This window comes from Salmo salar, chromosome 17 (assembly GCF_965601325.2).
Source record: "Salmo salar chromosome 17, fSalSal1, whole genome shotgun sequence".
NCBI classification, from domain to species: domain Eukaryota; kingdom Metazoa; phylum Chordata; class Actinopteri; order Salmoniformes; family Salmonidae; genus Salmo; species Salmo salar.
In genome coordinates, this window is record NC_138307.1 from 60094948 (window position 1) to 60120256 (window position 25309).

General features: G+C 41.5%; 1 protein-coding gene across 1 annotated transcript; it reads right to left on the bottom strand.

Annotated features, from left to right (window-relative positions):
- On the bottom strand, positions 1-24183 carry LOC106576301 (protein mono-ADP-ribosyltransferase PARP12). The gene is made up of 12 exons (XM_014153396.3): positions 23549-24183; positions 23085-23220; positions 22519-22822; positions 21580-21630; positions 17432-17558; positions 13840-14005; positions 13612-13732; positions 6114-6210; positions 5638-5725; positions 3513-3643; positions 2789-2940; positions 1-2690 (listed from the first exon to the last, which is right to left on the bottom strand). Exons 1-12 carry the CDS (start codon positions 23812-23814, stop codon positions 1045-1047), a joined length of 3285 nt encoding a protein of 1094 aa, XP_014008871.3. The 5' UTR covers positions 23815-24183; the 3' UTR covers positions 1-1044.
- Positions 24184-25309: the final 1126 nt, after the last annotated feature.

Genomic DNA, 25309 nt, shown 5'->3' on the forward strand with positions numbered 1-25309 from the left:
TACGTCACATTGAACTCTGTCCCAGTGGCATGTGGAACCTTTATTTACATCACAATAGGCCTGTTAAACACACAGAAGCAGCAGTAGTGAGTCATTGATTCAGTTTGTCAATAAAGATGATTTTTATCCCAAAAATTACATTTCTGACATCAGAATGTGTTGTGGAAATTCAGTACTGAGAGAGACTTGGTAATTTCTTCAAACAATCATCTTTATTTAATATCGATTAATTTTTGCACTAATGAGACCGTCAGCCCACCAGTCTTGACTGACCGTTAGGCTGAGAGTCTGAATCATACACATAATGCACAGTTCATATAGCTAATACCCAAAATGCTTGGTTTCACCCCTCCCATATAGATTAGGGGGCCCCATAAGCCAATTTGGGCTCATCCTGTCTTTATCTGCCCCTGGCCTTGTCTTAACCCCCGACCCTGGCCTAATTTCCCAGGTTAGGATGTCTAAGAACCATTGAGGCCTTTGTTCCACTCCTCTCTATCCCAGTTACAACCACCCCACATCCTGTCACTGGATTAACAGCTGTAGGTTTTATCACCAGGAAGCTAGAGTGGACACCATAAAACACAGCATCAGCAGGACAGAAATATCTCACTGTTTAGGGAAATAATTGTTACATATCCAACAAATAAGGTGAATACATCATTTTTCCATCACAGGTGTTTGAAAATCTCTTAGAAAAGAGTAGACTTGTCCAGAAAACATCCAGAATCAATGATTTTATGAGTTTAAAACACATAAATCAAACTTGTTTCATTTACAAAATGTATGGACTGTGTCAGCAGACCTGAGTAAAGGAAACATGCTCATCAAATTCATATTTGTGCAAAATTACAAATGTCTGGTTGGTTGTGAACAGCTTTACTGTTGTTAAGCCCCTACAGGTAAAGATACACAGCTATACTACATCTTTGATATGCAAATGCATTATCCTTCATAATTTTAATACATTTTCTGTTTTTGAAGATTTGAAGTTCGCCATCAAAACTTTCTATTAACTTACTGCTCCATCCTGACAAAGGCAAGTTATTGCAGAAGACATTTGTTTTTTTCTTTGGTGTCCCTCCTTTGAGCTGTTGGAACACTGTACAGTGACTCAGGACGAGATCTAGTGGTGCTTGTTGTGGTAGATAGTGGACGACAGAAGGCACCTGCCGAGGGAGAGAACACCCGAGATTGGTTGCTTGCTGACGGGGAGAGTGTGCTTGGAGAATTGCTTGACGTGGAGGGGGAAGTGTGTGAGAGAGTTTGTGTGTAAGTGGGGGAGTATGATGAGTGAGAAAGTGTGTAATAAGGTGTGCTCAATGAGTATGAAGGGGATAGTGGGTGAGAGGTACTGCTGGCAGGGAGTGTGCGAGTAGTAGTCGTTGAGCGGGTGTGAGCCCGAGATAGGGTGCCAGTTAAAGGGGAAAGTATGCCAGGGGGGGTGCTGGCTGAGGGAGTGAGTGTAGGAGAGGGGGTGCTGGCTCGGGGAGCGAGTCTAGGAGAGGGGGTACTGGCTGGGGTAGTGAGCATACGAGAGGGGGTACTGGCTGGGGTAGTGAGTATGTGCGAGGGGGTACTGGCTGGGGTAGTGAGTATGTGCGAGGGGGTACTGGCTGGGGTAGTGAGCATACGAGAGGGGGTGCTGGCTGGGGTAGTGAGTATGTGCGAGGGGGTACTGGCTGGGGTAGTGAGCATACAAAAGGGGGTGCTGGCTGGGGTAGTGGGCGTACGAGAGGGGGTACTGGCTGGGGTAGTGAGTGTGTGAGAGGGGGTACTGGCTGGGGTAGTGAGTGTGTGCGAGGGGGTACTGGCTGGGGTAGTGAGTGTGTGCGAGGGGGTACTGGCTGGGGTAGTGAGTATGTGCGAGGGGGTACTGGCTGGGGTAGTGAGTATGTGCGAGGGTGTACTGGCTGGGGTAGTGAGTATGTGCGAGGGGGTACTGGCTGGGGTAGTGAGCATACGAGAGAGGGTGCTGGCTGGGGTAGTGGGCGTATGAGAGGGGGTACTGGCTGGGGTAGTGAGCATACGAGAGGGGGTGCTGGCTGAGGTAGTGGGCGTACGAGAGGGGGTACTGGCTGGGGTAGTGAGTGTGCGAGAGAGGTTTGCAAATGAGGGATTGAAATCTGGGTCTAGGGTGGTATCCACCAATTGAGAACTTGAGGCTGGCTTCATGGGAGATTGACTGAATATCAATGGGGCTTGGCCAGGTTTTGGGCGAGACTGATGGACTAAACACGAAGTGGGATGAGAATCGGTTGGATTAGAGGAAGTGGTGGCTGCAGTTTTAGATGGACTCAAAGTTGATGGAACACTCTTCGATGTGGTAGCAGCAGCTGTGGCTTGAATCCGGTTGGATTTTGGGGTTAAGGAAGTCGATTGGATAGAGACAGTCTTGGGTGGAGCTGGAGCCGAAGAGGTCCAGTGCATGACGCCATCATCGTATTTGATGAGGAACTCGGGGTACACCTGGTGCTTTTCAAACACCACATATATGGATGGCTTCAGGACATTGTCCACACAGCTGTCATAGAGAGTCGGGCTTCCCTCGCCTTTTGGAGGGGGACGACGGAGGTCCGAGTTCCCTAATGTGTAGTCGCCAACAAGCACCCGACAAGCAAACATGGACCTCACTCCTGAGTCGCTGGTGTAGCTGTGTGAGTACTTGGCATCCCTGGCAAAGTAACTCCCTTAAACAAACAGAGAAGATCATCAGTAAAACAGAATGACTGACTATAATGAGATCATGACTGCTTCTAAAATCTGACAGTTGGTTAACATGAGGTACCTTCGCCATACACAGTTCCATTGGTTCCACACAGCCTCCAGTCGAAGTTATCTCTGCAAATGGCGTCTACGTGTTTTGGGTCCGTTCCGTGGAAGAGATGTAACTCCTTGCTGTTTTTACCTCCATTGTTTTTCTTCATTAAATCTCTTTTCCTGAGAAAGAAGAAATGACCATTAGCTGCTGTTAAGAATTATATATTTAGATGGTTATTCCCTATTGAAATTTGGCCTCTAGGTACCGTCTGTAAGGCCAGAGGTCACCTTAAAGCAGCTCTCAGTAACTGGAATCTGGGCCCCTGAGACATAAATTCAGCCATGGGTGTCTTTAAGTGATTCAGATGTTTCAAATGTATAGTCTATTCAACCCCAAGGTCTCTGCCTTGATTTAATGCTTTGGCACGTGGCACAGAAAGGTGAAACGGAAAACAGATAAGGCAAGAGTATTTAGGTCAGCCCTCCCCTCTGGAGGGGTCGAGATTTGCTGTGGACTTCTTAGAGAAACATGTCTGTCTTCTCATTTGCATATGTCTGTCTAGGTCTCTGTCTAATAAACCCTTAAATATAGGAGCTGTTCACCTTATATTTTGTATATAGCATTTCTACACACCTTGACCAGATTTTCAATTCCTAACACTGCTTACCCATAATCGCATTCAAGACAGGGTTTACTTAGCATTTTGGAAGTAACATGTTAGGATTGTGTGTGAGAGTTGATGTAAACATACCATTGGAAGACTACCCAGAGGTCCCTGTTTTGGACCCTCTCGATGCTGGTGATTTTGAAGCCCCTCATGGTCTTGTTGAAAAGTTCCTGGACCTTCTGATAGTCCCTGTCAGAACTCAGAAGAGTGACTGTCTGCAGGAGGGGAAAACAAAAAGGTTGTCATGGCTGAAACCAAATGAAAAGCAATGTTAAAAAGTAGACTTCCCCGCAAGCCAAAGCAGTAGAATCTCATGTAAACAAGCAGTGGTGGAAAATGAATCCAATTCCATTACTTGTGTAAAAGTAAATGTACTTTAATAGAAAATGACTCAAGTAAAAGTCACCAAGTAAAATACTACTTGAGTAAAAGTCTAAAAGTATTTAGTTTTAAATATACTAAGTATTAAAAGTAAATGTAATTGTCAAAATATATTTAAGTATCAAAATAATAATTTAAAGTTCCTTATACAGTGCCTTTGGAAAGTATTCAGACCTCTTGACTTTTTCCACATTTTGTTACGTTACAGACAATATTCTAAAATGTATTAAATATTTTTTTTCCTCAGCAAGTACACACAATACCCCATAATAACAAAGTGAAAATAGGTTTTTACAAATGTTTGCACATTTATTAAAAAGAAAAAACAGAAATACCTTATTTACATAAGTATTCAGACCCTTTGCTATGACACTCAAAATTGAGCTCAGGTGCATCCTGTTTCCATTGATCATCCTTGAGATATTTGTACAACTTGATTGGAGTCCACCTGTGGTAAAGTCAATTGATGGACATGATTTGGAAAGGCACACACCTGTCTATATAAGGTCACACAGTTGGCAGTGCATGTCAGATCCAAAACCAAGCCATGAGGTGGAAGGAATTAGAGAGAGAGAGCCGCCATCATTCTTAAATGGAAGAAGTTTGGAACCACCAAGACTCTTCCTAGAGCTGCACGCCCATCCAAACTGAGCAATAAGAGAAGAAGGGCCTTGGTCAGGGAGGTGACCAAGAACCCAATGGTCTCTGTGAACCCAAGGTTCCTCTGTGAAGATGGGAGAAACTTCCAGAAGGACAACCATCTCTGCAGCACTCCACCAATTAGGCCTTTGTGGTAGAGTGGCCAGACAGAAGCCACTCCTCAGTAAAAGGCACATAACGGCCCGCTTGGAGTTTGCCAAAAAGCACCTAAAGACTCTCAGACCATGAGAAACAAGATTATCTGGTCTGATGACAACCAAGATTGAACTCTTTGGCCTGAGTGCCAAACATCAGGTATGGAAGAAACCTGGCACCACATCATGCTGTGGGGATGTTTTTCAGCGGCAGGGACTTGGAGACTAGTCAGGATCAAGGGAAAGATGAATGGAGCAAAGTACAGAGAGATCCTTGATGAAAACCTGCTCCAGAGTGCTCAGGACCTCAGACTGGGGCAAAAGTTCACCTTCCAATAGGACAAGGACCCTAAGCACACAGCTAAGACAATGCAGGAGTGGCTTCGGGACAAGTCTCTGAATGTCCTTGAGTGGACCAGCCAGAGCCTGGACTTGAACTGAAGACTTGAGGCTGTAATCACTGCCAAAGGTGCTTCAACAAAGTACTGAGTAAAGGGTCTGAATACTTATGTAAAATGTGATATTTCAACAAAAAAATGTTTTTATAAATTAGCAAACATTTCTAAAAACCTGTTTTTGCTTTGACATTATGGGGTATTGTGTGTAGATTGAGAAAAACATATATATTTTAGATTAAGGATGTAACGTAACAAAATGTGAAAAAAGTCAAGTGGTCTGAATAATTTCTGAAGGCACCGTATAAAGCAAACCAGAGGGCATAATTATTATTATTTTTTATTTATTTATGGACAGCCAGGGGCACACAACACAGATATAATTTCTAAACAAAGCATGTGTTTAGTGAGTCAGCCAGATCAGAGGAAGTAAGGATGACCAGGGATGTTCTCTTGATAGGTGTGTGAATTAGACCATTTTCCTGTCCTGCTAAGCATTCCAAATCTAAAGAGTACTTTTGGGTGTCAGGGAAAATGTATGGACTTAAAAAGTACATCATTTTCTTTAGGAATGTAGTAAAGTAAAAGTGGTTAAAAATATAAATAGTAAAGTACTTTACGCCACTGTAAACAAGTTACCCTGTATCCAATGTCAGGTATCGCAGACTTGTCCCAAAATCCAGGAACAGCTCTGAAATTCTGAGAGGGGTTGCGTGGTCCATTTCGCCTGAAAATATATATGAAAAAGAACCTTGATATACACAACACAAAGAAAAAAAGTAGTTCATTTGAAAATCTCTATTAGTTCTCAACTTAAATGGAAAATAAATCCCTCTTGTTTGAGATACAAAACAAAACCACGTCTTATGGTCTATACTGTTAGGTTCTAAATAACCCAAGTAAAAACTGACGGACAACTATAAAAGCTCAAACCAAGTTTATTCATCCAAAGGGTCAGACAGCTGAACAGACCAACCATTCACACAAGCACTGGTATTTAACCCTTTCTCCTATGCTGAGTCTGTCAGCAATCAAGAGTGTCTATTAGGTAAATATAGAAATGGTTAGATTCAGAACATATACCCATTCTCAGTCCATTCCCATTCTTACATTACCTGCTTCTTGCAGCTTGTGCGTCCACAGTTGAAACAAAGACAGGACGTCGTCTGACCATCCTTGTAGTGCCATATCTTTCGTTATATTGCGTCATGTCTGTAATTACAAGAATAACTTTTTGAACCAGCATCCTTACAGTTAATGTTCAACATCTCTAACATCTAGGCTACCTGCCGACTATTTTAGTACTAGAATGAGGCGTATAAGTGTAGCCTTTTTGACTAACTAACTTGTGCAAAGCGCTTATGATAAGAGAATTATCTAATAAATGTAAATGAATCAATAAACCATGATGAATTATTAGTCATACAGCAGGTTTAATGAATAATCAATGAAATGATCAATGTAGGGATCGATTAGTCTGATTAGTTCCGGAAAGTCCAGGAACCACTGGAGAGGGAAAGAAATGTGTGTATGCAATTAGGAGGGACACCAGGAGACAGATGGTCAAGGGAGTAAAAGCTTCAGAGAGTTCCTAACCTTGAGGGAAAATAACAGGCTGAGCTCTGGATAGTGATAAACAGTGTGAGAAGTTTATGGGGGATGCAGGTCACCAACTGTTTGTGTGTAAATGCATGTGCGTAAGTAAGCAAGAACTATATAATGACTGTTTTGTTATCCTGACCTCAGAACGTTCTCTGAATAAAGCTACAGAAACCTTTTGCAGAAAGCTGAGTCCTTGCCTAATTATTATAACCCATTGTCTTACAAACCTTGGGCATTAGTCAAGGCGAATTGATTATTGATTATTATCATCAAGATATAAAATTCCTTTAACAATTGGTCCTTCGAGCCGGATTTCAAACTGACGCTGAATTTGGTGAATGTTATAGCTGGTAACCTGGCTTCAGAAGTTCGCGTGGAGAAAAATCGGTTTTAAAGGGAATCAAGTATTCTGCGCGGATGGAAGTTAGGAATTAGTTGTAAATTCAAAACGACGAATTCGAAAACGACGCAGGGTCCGAAATCGACCCTGGGCAACTGTGGCCACTGCATAAAACTAAACTAGGGCTTGTGGTGAGACCTGATAACGTAGCACAAGGGTAAAAAAACCATAAGGGGATAGTCGGTACCTAAATACGGCTTTAGGTCTGATATCTATGGGTGAAGTGAGACCTAATATGGCGGAGTGAGAAACAGATATTTGTGTCAACAGTTACATGAAGCAACAGATAAATAGGCTGTTAACTAGGGCTTTACGACCCCTGGAAAGTAGTTTATAGTTGCATACGTATGCGACCTAATGTCTGATCGACAGTCCCCGCTGTAGATAAAGTTTCGAGAGAGATAGAGTAACTATGCTGGGATGAGGGATTGCGTGTGAGGCGAATTCTGTCAATAAATCGCGAGAAAAAGACAGACAGTACAAACCTAAAAATAAAACGGGTTGCAGTGTTTGTCTATGAGCGAGATAAAGACCGGGTTAGGATAGATACGTATAATCATTCTAGCGGAACAACTCTATATTGCGAATAGAAGGTTAATAACGAAAACATATTGCTAGAATCAACAGGCGCAAGATAAAAGCCGTTTGTCCTTTTTGAGCGATGAGATAGAAGCAATTTGTAAAATAGCATGCGAATAATTATTCCCCAAATTCTAGGTTAATAACGGTAAAATAGCATACACATAAAGATTAACAACGACTAGACACTAATTGTATTTGGTTCGAAGTTGTATAAATTAAAGCACATATGAATAAAAGATAGTTCATGGTTCTTACGAATAATATTTCTAAAACTCTAGATTGGTTCCTTTAACAACATGGGTAGTAAATCCTCTAAGGAGATCCCGGTATTGACAGGAGATGAACGGTTTATGCTGGGAAAAGATAAGAGGAACATTTTATTTTGGCCCGAAATGGAGGATGGATGTTTAAATGTTGAAAGATTTGAATTAAGGATAAAACAAATACATAGGGTCTGTGGGGATAAGACAGAGAAGCAGCGCACAGAGGGCCTTGACACCGCTAGTGTTTGGCTGGCAGAAGCTAGGAAGAGAGCGGAGGGGGCCAGGGATAAGGGCGTTGCTAACAATGATTTGGGTAACAAGGGAGGTAGAGAGGAAGAGACACAGAGAGGAGAACAGGATTTAGGAAACTTATTGAGAAAAGTGGATAGAGACACTGTAGACAGAAGGGGGGAAAACAGGGAGACGCGCTGACAAAGACGGAGAGAAGATGTGTTTTAATTGCGATAGAACAGGACATTTCGCCAGAGACTGTAAAACACCCTGTGCACATTGTGACCGAGTAGGACACAACTACCGAAATTGTAAACATGAACAATAGTGCTTCAGTGGTAGAATTCTTGCCTACCATGCAGGGGGCCCGGGTTCGGTTCCCATCCCATGCACCATGGGACTAAAATTTCATTTAATTATTGTTATGTTAGACTGGAACCATACGGTTGTTAGTTTGTTTAAGATAGAAACCGAACGTTTTGATAGCTTGTTTAGTTTAAATAGAAAGACAGAGTCGATAAAGTACGTTGTTTGTGGTCTGAATGGCCTGTTTTAAGGATTTAAAGAGAATGGGAGTTGTATTTGAATGACGGAATCAAGGAAAAGGCAGTTACCTAAATCTAATGAATTATAAGGAGCGGAAATTAATAATTGCGACAGAATTGTGGTGATATACATGATATTTTTTTATTTATTTATTTAACCCTTGGACATTTCATAAGAATATAAACCAATACCTAGAGAGAATAAAGGACGTGTCCAACGCTAATAGTGGGTTAATAGAACCCCCGGTAGTGGATGGATTTGATGCCCCGTATTATCAGGAATTAAAAATTGCTTTCCTCAGTGGAATGCGTCCTGAGATAAATCGTGCCACCAAACAGAACCTCGTGGGGGGGGGGCTAGCAGATCTGAGGGAATTAAGCAAGGCCAGAGAGGGAGTAGAGACAGATACAAAGAGAAGGTCAGGCGCCCCCAGCCAGACTCAGAGGAGGAGGCATGACTAACTATGGAGAGCGGGGGAACAGACACTAGTGAGGGGAAGGACAATTTTCAGAATTTAGTTATAAACAGCGATTGTGAAGTTTTTTAATTGGCTACAATTGATTTGGCAGTACAACAAGAACAGAAACCCTATTTGACACTAACAGTAATGGGAGAGAGAATCAAATTTCTGTGTGATACTGGGGCGTGTCTTGTTTTCAGAGTTTTAATAAACACATGAAATTCTTTTGATAGGGAATGTTCTGGGAAACCTGGGATACAAAATGTAGATGAAGTTCTAAGCCTTAATTTGTTTAATGTAGTAAGAAACACGGTTCTGAAAGGGTGGTATGACTTTTGACATCTGGTGACTTTTCCTGTGTGGTCTGATCAGCCACATTGAAAAGCCATTTGGATGGTGAATTTAAGGTCATTGGTGATATTGATTTTAAGGGAATTTGTAGAACTGATAATTATGATGGAGTTAAAGTTCTTAGACACAATTGATAATTTGAACCAATGATAGGACTAAAAGGGCAAAGCCTTAGACTAAGGGTAGGCTTCCTTAAGTCTATTTTCCTAGAACAATAAGGGTAAAATAATTTTTCTTGGTGGGGTAAATCAGATTAGTCATTTTGATCTGATTATAGGATTTGAAAATATTTTGACCAGTAGCAGGGGTATTTTTTACATGATCTAGATACGTTTATTTTCCCTTAGGAAGTCAGCTGTTGTTGAATTCAGTGTAAGAGATTTAACACAACAAGGCTGTGGAATTGATATACTAGTATTACTATATTTTGTTGTGAATAAGTTTAATAATGGTAGACTTATGTCAACAGGACAGGGATACATGACATCTGTAGGTGAACCAGGATTATTGAGGGTATCGAGATAAATTTAAGTAGATATGCAATATCTAGACAGGTTGATTTTTCTAAAGTTCAGGAGTGCAACCAAGGAGACAATGAGACATTTAGTCAATATTTGGAAACAACCATATTATGAGAAAAAGCTGGAGACAGATAGAAGGGCAGACAGAGAGATCCTCCCCTGCACTGCTGAAACCTTGAGGGTTGTGGAGTAGCAGGAAGAAAGAAGGGGGGCCAGCAGGAGTAGATAGGAAGAGAATTTGGTTCACTTGGCTTTAGGATATTAATTCATGGAGAGACTATCGGCTCCGTTGGCAGGCATGTATTTTAGTTTTGATTTTAAGTTTATGTTTGGTAAATTCGTTAGGAGGAGATATGAAAGCTTAGTTGGTTTCAGGTGTTAGACACTGAACCATTGCCCAGACACTATTCTGCACAGTAGGCTGAAATAGTAGCATTGACTAGAACTGGTGAAATAAGAAAGGAGAGAAAAGTTACTATTTACACAGACAAGCACATAGACATTTAAAACCATACAAAGCAGCATAGATAAATCTTAAAGACGATAAGAAACTTGACAGAGGATTGTTAAATGATAGCCAAGGATGAAGGCCCCAGGGAGAATTGGACATGTGGAAAATGAAAGGGGGCATCCTACAAGAGAAGGTCTGACATAAGGATAATTTACTTATCCTACCAAAGACACTGTATGGATACGCAGCAATATTGATACATAGGCTAAGCAATGTATCAAGGGGAGGGAAGTATAGTAGAGTAGTTAGGAAAGAGTGATGGCCTAGAGGATAATTACTTAAACAAAAAAAAAAATTGTAAGAAGATCCATTCCAACATTTGGAATTGGACTTATTGAAATATTCCGAAATGAGGGGAAGAAGGGGTGTTTAACAATAATAGATAAGTATAGCAAATGGGTAGAAGCGTTCCCAACTTACTTGGTGGATATGATTATGGTAGCTAAAATATTAAGTCAAGATATTATCCCTAGAGTTGGTTTACTAGGAGCCATCTCTTTAAATGATGGATGACAGTTTAGCTAATCAGGTAGAGCCTATAGAATGACAGAGTTAGAGATACCAGAACAGGTAGACATAGAAATTGAAGAAATACTAGCAGAGCACATGAGAAGACTGTTTGTTAACCAAACCCGTATGTCCAAGACTTTGTATCCAACAGGTGAATTACAGGAGAAGGTGATTCACTCAGTACAACCAGGAGACTGGGTGTGGATCCAGTCCCTGAGGAGAAAAAACTGGAAGCAACACCGTTGGGAAGGCCCATACCAGGTTCTGTTAAACCACTGCCTTTGCCATTTGAAAATCTGAGAGAGTCACTTGGGTCCACGTTACCCACTGCAAGGAGGTATGTACACATTTGAACACTGTTGATCACACACAGAGTTAGGAGAAGAACCGATACCAACAGGGTCCGGGGGTTACCTCCTTAACGAAGATTTCCTATCCCGACCGTTCATCACTGTGTGTGCTCCTAGACGTGTGAGTATGGGGTGGTACCAAGCAGAGAGACTAAGGGCAGGAGAGGGTTGACGGTTTTTGGGAAGAGTAGAGACTGAGCTGCATCATAGTTTTGGTAACCTTTCTGATACATTCAGATCCACCACCTTCTGGTACTAATCATACAATACCGTTGTCATTGACAAGATGTAGAAGATAAACTATATAATACACTGATGAGTGACATACAGAATAAGGAATCAAAGAAGATCAAGATGTAGAATTTAAGGTAAACATGAAACAATTTCCTGGGGAAGCAGACAACTGTAAAGGAATTGGGGTTGGCCAGATTGAAGTACTCAGCCAACCCACCTCGGTTCACCTAAATTCCGGATGAATACCAGTGTTATAGATACAAGAATGGCACCGAAAACGAAGATGATTTTAATAGCCGAAAGTAATCGTTAATGTGACTGACTTAGGTTTGAGAGATGAATAGAACATTCTTAACCTCATAGCACCTATAACTGATGAAGGGTGGGCTAGTACCAGTAAAGGATGCATACGACAGAAATTACCACAAAGGGTGGTTAGGAACTTACGCCCTGGGGTTATTGGTCCAACCAGTTCGAGTTAGTCATCAGAGCTAGTTATAGGAGGCTAAAGTAGGGACAGGAGGAGTTTTGACCAGGATGGGAGTAGCTTTGTCTAGAGGGATGCTATTGGCATCCTCAGGGAAGTTCCAGATTAATACAAAGCTATGAATCAAATATGTGAAGGCTTTAACACTACGTTGTTTTGGTGGTTGACAATAAATAGAAATGTGGATTGGATTAATGACATTTTTTTATAATCAACAGAGAGTCATGAATGAAAATGGGGATGCAGTAAAGAGGTTCTCTGACCAATTATCCACCACCTCCCTCATGACCTGGTAAAATAGACTGACTCTCGATATGTTATTGGCTGAAGAGGGCAGTGTAGGTAGAATGATTAGGTTCATTGCTGCACGTACATTCCTGATAACACATCCCATGTTTGGGAAATGGAAAAGTGTTGTAAGAACTGTATTATGGGCTGCTTTCACCTGTATGAGTGTGTTTGTGTTGTGTGGATGTTGTCTCGTCCCATGTGTGAGAGGTTTAATCACCAGGACTCTAGAGAGATCGATGACGCAGCAGATGGTGAGATATGGACCAATTCCGAGCTCCGATCAGTGGGATGGCGAATGCGGGCCTCCAGGCCAGGAAGATGGCTCAGTTTCTTTTAATCACAAGGAGCCAATGTTTGATGAAACAATTTTCAACGTTTTGATTGAATTTTCAACGTTTTGATAGACTGTTCCTTTAATGAAAATTATGATGAAAATCCTGAATTGAAGTGTCATAATTGGAAAGAGGCCTAGGACTGTCATTGATGGGTATAGGAGGAATAATTATGTATTAGTCTTGTTTAATCCTTGTATCACAATTAATTTCCATAAAGTGATTATTTGTATTTCCATATAGCGTATAATTATGTGTGATTACCTATAGAATGTGATTAGTAGGGTTCTCATATAGCATGTGATCATATCATGGTGAATTATTGAATCATTTAAGGGTGGAATTGATAAGAGAATTATCTAATAAATGTAAATGAATCAATAAACCATGATGAATTATTAGTCATACAGCAGGTTTAATGAATAATCAATGTAATGATCAATGTAGGGATCGATTAGTCTGATTAGTTCCGGAAAGTCCAGGAACCACTGGAGAGGGAAAGAAATGTGTGTATGCAATTAGGAGGGACACCAGGGGACAGATGGTCAAGGGAGTAAAAGCTTCAGAGTTCCTAACCTTGAGGGAAAAGAACAGGCTGAGCTCTGGATAGTGATAAACAGTGTGAGAAGTTTATGGGGGATGCAGGTCACCAACAGTTTGTGTGTAAATGCATGTGCGTAAGTAAGCAAGAACTATATAATGACTGTTTTGTTATCCTGACCTCAGAATGTTCTCTGAATAAAGCTACAGAAACCTTTTGCAGAAAGCTGAGTCCTTGCCTAATTATTATAACCCATTGTCTTACAAACCTTGGGCATTAGTCAAGGCGAATTGATTATTGATTATTATCATCAAGATATAAAATTCCTTTAACAGCTTATAACTAAAATATATGATTAATATTACAGTAGGTTGTTTTTCAAGAGTGTTGATGTGTGTTACCTCTGAAACTCAGCTCATACGACTGCTGGCCTGCAGTGAACTTCACCACAGGACTTTGATCCTCCTGGTACTTTTTCTCAAGGTCTTCACTGGTGATGGACGACAATCGGTGCTTCTCTTTCTGTGATTCATAGAAAACAAACTCAAATTCAAGGGGAACAACAGTTTACTATCTCTATTATTGTCCTCGTAACACATCAGCCTGTTTGAGTGTTTCACACCACTTACGATGGATGCGTACTGGATCCATTTGCCGTACTCGTCCTCCCAGAACCACACCCACTCTGTGGTGAGTACGAATGTGGGCTCGGTGACAGAGGAAACTGTGGAGAGACGGCGAACTTCACTGAATCCAAGGCTCATGGAGTCGAAATGCACACAGTCTGATCCCTCACTGTGAAGGCATAAGAACATGGCAATGGGAAGAAGAAAAAAAATGATATTGTACCTTATTCACAGTTTGACATAGTTTTGCTAGTTAAAGGTAGACTCAGCGAAATGACGTTGCCACGAGCAGCACCGCAGATATTGAGATGAGAGAGATGCAGGACAGTCACACACAGTAACATATCTGCACATGTGCACGGGTTTGCTTCACGCTGTTACAATGTGGTAGCCACGGGACGAAAACATCGGGGAATTTGAGTCTCGCGCTTCAACCCACTATGCTGTTCACTTTCTGCATCTACAGTCGTATGAAAAACTTTGGGCACCCCTGACAATTTCCATGATTTCCAGTTATAAATAATTGGGTGTTTGGATCATCAATTTCATTTTGATCTATCAAATAACTGATGGACACAGTAATATTTCAGTAGTGAAATGAGGTTTATTGGATTAACAGAAAATGTGCGATATGCATCAAAACAAAATTAGACAGGTGCATAAATTTGGGCACCCCAATAGAAAAATCACATCAATATTTAGTAGAGCCTCCTTTTGCTAAAATAACAGCCTCTAGACGCTTCCTATAGCCTCTAATGAGTGTCTGGATTCTGGATGAAGGTATTTTGGACCATTCCTCCTTACAAAACATCTCCAGTTCAGTTAGGTTTGATGGTTGTCGAGCATGGACAGCCCGCTTCAAATCATCCCACAGATTCTCAATGATATTCAGGTCTGGGGACTGGGATGGCCATTCCAGAACATTGTACTTATTCCTCTGCATAAATGCCCGGGTAGATTTTGAGCAGTGTTTTGGGTCGTTGTCTTGTTGAAATATCCAGCCCCGGCGTAACTTCAACTTTGTGACTGATTCTTCAACATTATTCCCAAGAATCTGCTGATATTGAGTGGAATCCATGCGACCCTCAACTTTAACAACATTCTCAGTACCGGCACTGGCCACACAGCCCCACAGCATGATGGAACCCCCACCAAATTTTACTGTGGGTTGCAAGTGTTTTTCTTGGAACGCTGTGTTCTTTTGCCGCCATGCATAATGTCCCTTGTTATGACCAAATAACTCAATCTTTGTTTCATCAGTCCACAGCACCTTATTCCAAAATGAAGCTGGCTTGTCCAAATGTGCATTTGCATACCTCAAGCGACTCTGTTTGTGGCGTGTGTGCAGAAAAGGCTTCTTCCGCATCACTCTCCCATACAGCTTCTCCTTGTGCAAAGCGCGCTGAATTGTTGAACGATGCACAGTGACACCATCTGCAGCAAGATGATGTTGTAGGTCTTTTGGAGGTGGTCTGTGGGCTGTTTTTGACCGTTCTCACCATCCTTCGCCTCTCCGATATTTTACTTGGCCTGCCACTTCTGGCCTTAACAAGAACTGTGCCTGTGGTCTTCCATTTCCTCACTATGTTCCTCACAGTGGACACTGACAGCGTACATCTCTGCGATAGCTTTTTGTAGCCTTCCTCTAAACCATAATGTTGAACAATCTTTGTTTTCAGGTCATTTGAGAGTTGTTTTGAGGCCCCCATGTTGCCACTCTACAGAGGAGAGTCAAAGAGAACAACAACTTGCAATTGGCCACCTTAACCTGTTGGGTCTAGGGGGCAGCATTTGCACGTCTGGATAAAAAAAATGTACCCGATTTAATCTGGTTACTAATCCTACCCAGTAACTAGAATATGCATATACTTATTATATATGGATAGAAAACACTCTAAAGTTTCCAAAACTGTTTGAATGGTGTCTGTGAGTATAACAGAACTCATTTGGCAGGCAAAACCCTGAGACATTTTCTGACAGGAAGTGGATACCTGATGTGTTGTATTGACTTTAAACCTATCCTATTGAAAAACACAGGGGTTTAGGAATATTTTGGCACTTCCTATTGCTTCCACTAGATGTCACCAGCCTTTACAAAGTGTTTTGAGTCTTCTGGAGGGAGATCTGACCGAACAAGAGCCATGGAACGGTGATGTCCCATTAGACACCTGGCGCGCTACTTCATGTTGGGTACCCTCGTTCCAATACGTTATAAAAGACTATGCATTCGTCCACCTTGAATATTATTCATGTTCTGGTTAAAAAAGGCCCTAATGATTTATGCTATACAACGTTTGACATGTTTGAACGAACGGAAATATATTTTTTCCCCTCGTTCATGACGAGAAGTCCGGCTGGCTTACATCATGTGCTAACGAGACGGAGATTTTTGGACATAAATGATGAGCTTTTTTGAACAAAACTACATTCGTTATGGACCTGTGATACCTGGAAGTGACATCTGATGAAGAGAATCAAAGGTAATGGATTATTTACATAGTATTTTCGATTTTAGATCTCCCCAACATGACGTCTAGTCTGTATCGCAACGCGTATTTTTCTGGGCACAGTGCTCAGATTATTGCAAAGTGTGATTTCCCAGTAAGGTTATTTTTAAATCTGGCAAGTTGATTGCGTTCAAAAGATGTAAATCTATAATTCTTTAAATGACAATATAATATTTTACCAATGTTTTCTAATTTTAATTATTTAATTTGTGACGCTGACTTGACTGCCGGTTATTGGAGGGAAACGATTTCCTCAACATCAATGTCATAGTAAAACGCTGTTTTTGTATATAAATATCAACTTGATAGAACTAAAAATGCATGCATTGTCTAACATAATGTCCTAGGAGTGTCATCTGATGGAGATTGTAAAAGGTTAGTGCATCATTTTAGCTGGTTTTATGGTTTTGGTGACCCTGTCTTTGACTTGACAAAACATTACACACAACTCTTGTAAATGTACTGTCCTAACATACTCTAAATTTATGCTTTCGCCGTAAAACCTTTTTGAAATCGTAAAACGTGGTTAGATTAAGGAGATGTTTATCTTTCAAATGGTGTAACATAGTTGTATTTTTGAAAAATTTGAATTTTGACATTTATTTGGATTCAAATTTGCCGCTCTTGAAATGCACCTGCTGTTGATGGAGTGCACCACGGGTGGCACGCTAGCGTCCCACCTAGCCCCAAGAGGTTAAATACCTTTTCTCATGATTGGATGCACTTGTCTATGAAGTTCAAGGCTTAATGAGCTCACCAAACCAATTGTGTGTTACAATTAATCAGTGCTAAGTAGTTACAGGTATTCAAATCAACAGAATGACAAGGGTGCCCAAATCTTTGCATAGCCTATTTTTCACATTTGATTTAATTTCATACAACTTAATATTGCTACACGAAAAATCTTTGTCTGGACAATACCCCAGTACTCAGCTTTTATTAGAAAATGAATGGCATGCCACTGTGATCATTTTCTGTGATGACAGAGTAAATTATTATGCAGCCTCAGAGGGGTGCCCAAACTTTTTCATGACTGTATGTAATATCACTGAGTCTACCTTTATGTATGACATAACAACATACTATACCTGTGTATCGTAGAAGGGTCACAGAAGTCTCTCTCAATCACTTCATTTTCTGGCAGAGCTGACCAAGTCTGTCCATCTTTCACTTCCCACTTGTAGGGCATTTTGAAGTGGACTCTCCAGCATTTCTCTGAAAGTCATACATTTGCAGTGAGATGTGATATGTTGCTGAGTGTCATTGTTGCACCTGGGTCACAGCCTGATTTGTCCCTGAATTGTGGTTTCACAGGGTTTGTATTGTGTATCTACTGACAACTTTGAAAGTTATAAACTCCTATCCTCGTATGATCACTCGGCTACACATGCCTCTCTCTAATGTCAATATGCCTTGTCTACTGCTGTTTCGGTTAGTTCTTATTGTTTTATTTCACTGTCGAGCCCCCAGTCCACCTCAACATGCCTTAGATAGTTCTTTTGTCCCACCCCCCCACACATGCGGAGACCTCACCTGGCTTAACTTGTGCCTCCAGAGACACAACCTCTCCCATCGTCATTCAATGCCTAGGTTTACCTCCACTGTACTCACATCCTACCATACCCTTATCTGTACATTATGCCCTGAATCTATTCTACCACGCCCAGAAATCTGCTCCTTTAATTCTCTGCTCCCAACGCACTAGACGACCAGTTCTTATAGCCTTTAGCCGTACCCTTATCCTACTCCTCCTCTGTTCCTCTGGTGATGTAGAGGTTAACCCAGGCCCTGTGTGTCCCCAGGCGCTATCATTTGTTGACTTCTGTAACCGTAAAAGCCTTGGTTTCATGCATGTCAACATCAGAAGCCTCCTCCCTAAGTATGTTTTATTCACTGCTTTAGCACACGCTGCCAACCCTGATGTCCTAGCCGTGTCTGAATCCTGGCTTAGGAAGGCCACCAAAAATTCAGAAATTTCCATCCCCAACTACAAAATGTTCCGACAAGATAGAACTGCCAAAGGGGGCGGAGTTGCAATCTACTGCAGAGATAGCCTGCAGAGTTCTGTCATACTATCCAGGTCTGTGCCCAAACAGTTAGAGCTTCTACTTTTAAAAATCATCCTTTCCAGAAATGTCTCTCAATGTTGCCACTTGTTATAGACCCCCCAGCTGTGCTCTGGACATCATATGTGAATTAATTGCCCCCATTTAAATTCAGAGTTTGTACTGTTAGGTTACCTAAACTGGGACATGCGTAACACCCGACCGTTCTACAATCTAAGATAGATGCCCTCAATCTCACTCAAATGATCAAGGTACCTACCAGGTACAACCCTAAATCCATAAACATTGGCACCCTCATAGATATCATCCTGACTAACTTGCCCTCTGAATACACGTCTGCTGTTTTCAACCAGGACCTCAGCGATCACTGCCTCATTGCCTGCGTCCGTTATGGGTCCGCGGTCAAACGACCACCCCTTATCATTGTCAAACACTCCCTAAAACACTTCAGCGAGCAGGCCTTTCTAATCAACCTGGCCCGGGTATCCTGGAAGGATATTTACCTCATCCCGTCAGTAGAGGATGCCTGGTTGTTCTTTAAAAGTGCTTTCCTCACCATCTTAAATAAGCATGCCCCATTCAAAAAATGTAGAACTAAGAACAGATATAGCCCTTGGTTCACTCCAGACTTGACTGCCCTTGACCAGCACAAAAACATCCTGTGGTGTAATGCATTAGCATCAAACAGCCCCTGCGATATGCAACTTTTCAGGGAAGTCAAGAACCAATATAAACAGTCAGATAGGAAAGCTAAGGCTAGCTTTTTCAAACAGAAATTTGCATCCATTCCAAAAAGTTTTGGGACACTCTAAAGTCCATGGAGAATAAGAGCACCTCCTCCCAGCAGCCCACTGCACTGAGGCTAGGAAACACTGTCACCACCAATAAATCTACGATAATCAAGAATTTCAATAAGCATTTTTCTACAGCTGGCCATGCTTTCCACCTGGCTACCCCTACCCCGGCAAACAGCTCTGCACCCCCCGCAGCAACTTGCCCAAGCCACCCCTGCTTCTCCTTCACCCAAATCCAGATAGCTGATGTTCTGAAAGAGCTGCAAAATCTGGATCCCTACTAGTCAGCCGGGCTAGACAATCTGGACCCTCTCTAAAATTATCAGCAAAAATTGTTGCAACCCCTATTACTAGCCTGTTCAACCTCTCTTTCGTATTGTCTGAGATCCCCACAGATTGGAAAGCTGCCGCGGTCATCCCCCTATTCAAAAGGGAGAGACACTCTAGAACCAAACTGTTATAGACCTATATCCATCCTGCACTGCCTTTCTAAAGTCTTCGAAAGCCAAGTTAACAAACAGATCTCTGACCATTTCGAATCCCACCGTACCTTCTCCACTATGCAATCTGGTTTCCGAGCTGGTCATGGGTGTACCTCAGCCACGCTTAAGGTCCTAAACGATATCATAACCGCCATCGATAAAAGACAGTACTGTGCAGCCGTCTTCATCGACCTGGCCAAGGCTTTCGACTCTGTCAATCACCGCATTCTTATCGGCAGACTCAATAGCCTTGGTTTCTCTAATGACTGCCTCGCCTGGTTCACCAACTACTTCTCAGATAGAGTTGTGTGTCAAATCGGAGGGGTTCAATTCTCGGGCTGACTCTTTTCTCTGTATATATATATATCAATGTTGCTCTTGCTGCTGGTTATTCTCTGATCCACCTCTATGCAGACGACACCATTCTGTATACATCTGGCCCGTCTTTGGACACTGTTAACAAACCTCCAAACGAGCTTCAATGCCATACAACACTCCTTCCGTGGCCTCCAACTGCTCTTAAATGCTAGTAAAACTAAACACATGCTCTTCAACCAATTGCTGCCCACACCCGCCCGCCCAGCAAAACTACTCTGGACATTCTGACTTAGAATATGTGGACAACTACAAATACCTAGGTGTCTGGTTAGACTGTAAACTCTCCTTCCAGACTCACATTAAGCATCTCCAATCCAAAATTAAATCTAGAATTGGCTTCCTATTTTGCAACAAAGCCTCCTTCACTCATGCTGCCAAACATACCCTCATAAAACTGACTATCCTACCAATCCTTGACGTCAGCGATGCCATTTACAAAATAGCCTCCAACACTCTACTCAGCAAATTGGATGTAGTCTATCACAGTGCCATCCGTTTTGTCACCAAAGCCCCATATACTACCCACCACTGCGACTTGTATGCTCTCGTTGGCTGGCCCTCACTACATATCTGTCGACAAACCCACTGGCTCCAGGTCATCTATAAGTCTTGCTAGGTAAAGCCCAGCCTTATCTCAGCTCACTGGTCACCATAGCAACACCCACCCATAGCACACGCTCCAGTAGGTATATTTCACTGGTCATCCCCAAAGCCAACACCTACTTTGGCAGCTTTTCCTTCCAGTTCTCTGCTGTCAATGACTGGAACAAATTGTAAAAAAAAAAAAAAATCACTGTAGTTGGAGACATATCTCCCTCTAACTTTAAGCATCAGCTGTCAGAGCAGCTTACCGATCACTGTACCTGTACACAGCCAATCTGTAAATAGCACACCCAACTACCCTCATCGCCATATTGTTATATTTTTTGTTGTTGCTCTTTTGCACCCCAGTATCTCGACTTGCACATCATCATCTGCACATCTATCACTCCAGTGTTAATGCTAAATTGTAATTATTTCGCCACTATGACCTATTTATTGCCTTTGTAACAGTGTAAGTTCCGTCCCTCCCATCGCGGGTTTTGTGGCGCGATGGGTAACGATGCTTCGTGGGTGTCAGTTGTTGATGTGTGCAAGGGTCCCTGGTTCGAGCCCAGGTTGGGGCGAAGAGAGGGACGGAACCTACACTGTTACACCTTACCTCCCTAAATCTGACTACATTTGCACATACTGTACATATATTTTTCTATTGTGTTATTGACTGTACATTTGTTTATCCCATGTGTAACTCTGTGTTTTTGTTGCACTGCTTTGCTTTATCTTGGCCAAGTCGCAGTTGTAAATGAGAACTTGTTCTCAACTGGCCTACCTGCTGAAATAAAGAAATTAAATGAAATATCCGGCCGGCTGCCACAGCTTCTGCCTGAGAAAAACAGGGCAAAGCCCTTGTAGGTGTTCTGCCAAAGCAAATCCACCAGACTCTGCCTCCACACAATATCTCTCTCGTTAAATGTACCTCCTTGTTTGCAGTCCCCCTTGACAAAGAACAGGCAGATCTCATTCCTCACTGTAAACAAACAACAAATAAATAAACACACATTTAGTTAAATGAAATCAAAGTTGGCAACAGGGTTGGGGTCAATCCCATTTCAATTCAGAAAGTAAACCAAATTCCAATTCCACATTTTCCTCACTAGCTAGGTTTCCATCCAAACTATATGCATATTTTTCAACCAGAGACGTGTTTCCATCAAATTGAAATGTTGTGGATAAAAGGCTGTGCATGATGACATTGTGCACATAAAAATTACTTTTGTGGTTAAATTCCCATGTACCAAATATATTTTGGCCCGTTATAAAGCTTATGTGCCCAAATACAGTGTGGGTATAGCTTACATGATTAGATTATTATGGACAAAAGAGCAAGATCATTTTTATTTGTCAAATGGCAGCCAAGCATTGATGATCATGTCACCAGATTAAGACCCTCAATATTTATTGGAAAGGAGCATCAAGCGCATCATCTTGCACTTTCATAGTATGGTTATTATATCAATATTTTTGAATAAAACGTTTTCCACCACCATTTCTCACATAATTAATTTTACAGACAAAAAAATCCTGCCTATTTTGTTTGGTCGACATTAAGAAAGTTTACCCAGAAATGTTCTGTTTCAGGCCTGTCATGAAACATTTTATCCAATATCTACTTTACTTGCATAAAACGGTTGGATGGAGACCTGGTTATTGAAAAGCATTGAAGAGAATTGGAATGTTAGTGTACTTCCTGAATTGACTGGTCTGGAATTGAAATGTAATTGACCCCAACCCTGGATGGCAAGCAAGTCCATCGAGGAATACTTCCAAGTAACTATAGAAGTTAAATATAGTGACTGTTCTGAAACATTATTCCCCAATGAACACAACCCTGCTGTTTGCTCCTGCAGCCATCTACCTGTATTTCTCTGAGGACAGCTCTGGGGCGTGTTGATGGAAGCAGCACTGCCGGCACCTTCATTCTTCATGGCCTGAATGTTTCGGTAGGTTGACAACATGGACGTCATTAGATCGTTTGGCACTCCCCTCTGCTGCAGAGTCCTTTGTGGGTGGGGCTCAAAGAAGTCATGACACCTGTTGCAGTCGGCTCCCGAGGAGCAGGTTCCTCTGATGTACCTGTCACACACATGAAGTCTCCTGCACCCCTCCTGATCCGGGCAGTTGCCATAAGGCCCGGCGCCTTTGTTATAAGAGCTGCACACCTGAAAGAGTGAGTGAAAGGGCTTTTAAAATACTTGTTTACCATACCATTGTTGTATAAATCCAAGAAAGCATGAGATGAAAGAGCTATTGGGTCTATGGACAGTGATGTGCTAGTCAAAATATGCAGACATCTTCATCAGTCATACAACACACACCATCCACTGATCCACATCAGCAGTTAGAGAAAAATATAATAAAAAAAATATGAACTAATATGAAAAATAAAATATAAAAACAAAAACGAGGAGAACGGTTGGTTACCGGTGGAAGGAGAGAGTTGTCGTTTTGTAACAACAACTGCCGGATTTCTTGTCTACTAAGCGTCTCAAGTTTATGCTCTCTTAAAACTCTGGAGTTGTGTTCAGAGTTCAGGTCATGGCCGAAGCGGCATGTCCGTCTGAAGTCAAAGTAGCAAAAAAACTGGTCAATAATAATACAAATTACAATTCAGTTTGCAGAACAAATTTAACTAACTAAACCCCATAATTCTATACAGCTCATGCAGTTTCAAGTCCTGGGCTGAAATATCTTAAATGTGAAAAACTAAATAAATAACGACAGTATTTGTAATGAGACATTTATTCACGCCATATGACTGAAGGAAATTCAATGAATATGTAAGAATTGGTTGGAATTAATTTTTAGGCAGTTTAACGTAACACTTCTGGTCCTACATAGCATATGGCTACATAATAATAATAATAATACAAAAAAAATATGCTTACCTTCCCCTACTATTCTTACAGTCCCCAAATAAATAAAATTTACACAGGTGTAAATCATTGCAGCCATCACATTGCTGAGCCTTGCAGCGTCTAACCTTAGTTTTCGCAATAACGCTTTTGTTTCCATTACACAACGCGACAGAAAATACCTCGTTTTCATCAAGGGCACAGATAATATCTTCCCCGCACCCAATATCTGCCAGATCCGCATAATCCAGTGCTCCCTGGTGATAGCAAATTACTTTCAATAGATATTGCTGATCCATCTCGCAATGACTTGCACAACTGTTGTGCCTGGTCCAGGACAGTGGACCACAGTATTACAGAAGGCTACCGCTACACCACAGAGTTTCTAAACCCAGAGGCGCTACATCGCGAGACTAACCGGAACGCTTGTGAAACAGACCAAGCAGGCCAGGCCGGGGTTTGAAGTGAAATATGCTTCCTTAGTTCTTAATTTTCTCAAAATCTAAAGGCACAACCTATACTCGAGCCAATGCCGTAAGTAGTTGAATATGGTTTTACTCAGAACTCGTGAAAGTGACAAACTGCCAAGTTTTCATTTTCGTCAAAAACAACTTTATATCGAAGGAGTGCCTTTGAGTTGACGGCCTGTACATGCGCAGTTAGACGCGAAACGACCTTAAGACCGGATGACGTATTTTTGCGCATGAGCTTAGCTAGCCAACGTCGCCATGACATCGCATACAAGCGTGATCTGGGATTTCTATTGGAGAATAGGTTTTTGCTTATCTTCATACTGAACTGTCTTTGACTACACCCTTGCTTACTCATTTTTGACGAAAGAAAAACGAAACTAAGGCAAAGGCCAAAGGGGACACACGCACACAAAGTTAATTGTTTAAATTGGATTACCCCAGAGCCATATATGGATAATTATATGGGTACATGATTAGTGCTTTTTGAGGTCGGTTCGGTTTCGGTTTGATTATTTACAAAATAATCACGGTTTTCGATTTTGGTTTCTGTTATTTTCTTAAAACATGAAATTAACTATGCATTAATGCTAGAACAACACAGAATAAAACAATTAATAAAAGTCCCATGATGATAGTGACTGCCCATTACTGCTTATCATTATTAATTATTATTAATTATTATTCGACATAATTTATTCACATTAGTTTATACATATTTCAGTTGTTGTGCATATTACATTTGTTTTTTGATGATATTATTTAATCCATATCATCTCATTTCTACAGAGCTGCTGCCTATGGTGTCTGACAAAATCACAATTATAGTAGTTCCTCAAAGTAAAAGAGGCATACATTTGGCTGCTGAATATCAACTATCAATCTCTTAGATCATGTATTTTCAGGTAGAGATACTTTGAGTAGCAACTGCTATCTATTGAAAACCCCAGTCATTGGCGACTCCATTACCCGCAGTATTAGACTGAAAACGAATCATCCAGCGATCATACACTGTTTACCAGGGGGCATGGCTACCGACGTCAAGGCTAATCTGAAGACGGTGCTGGCTAAAGCTAAAACTGGCGAGTGTAGAGAGTATAGGGATATTGTTATCCACGTCGGCACCAACGATGTTAGGATGAAACAGTCAGAGGTCACCAAGCGCAACATAGCTTCAGCGTGTAAATCAGCTAGAAAGATGTGTCGGCATCGAGTAATTGTCTCTGGCCCCCTCCCAGTTAGGGGGAGGGATGAGCTCTACAGCAGAGTCTCACAACTCAATCGCTGGTTGAAAACTGTTTTCTGCCCCTCCCAAAAGATAGCA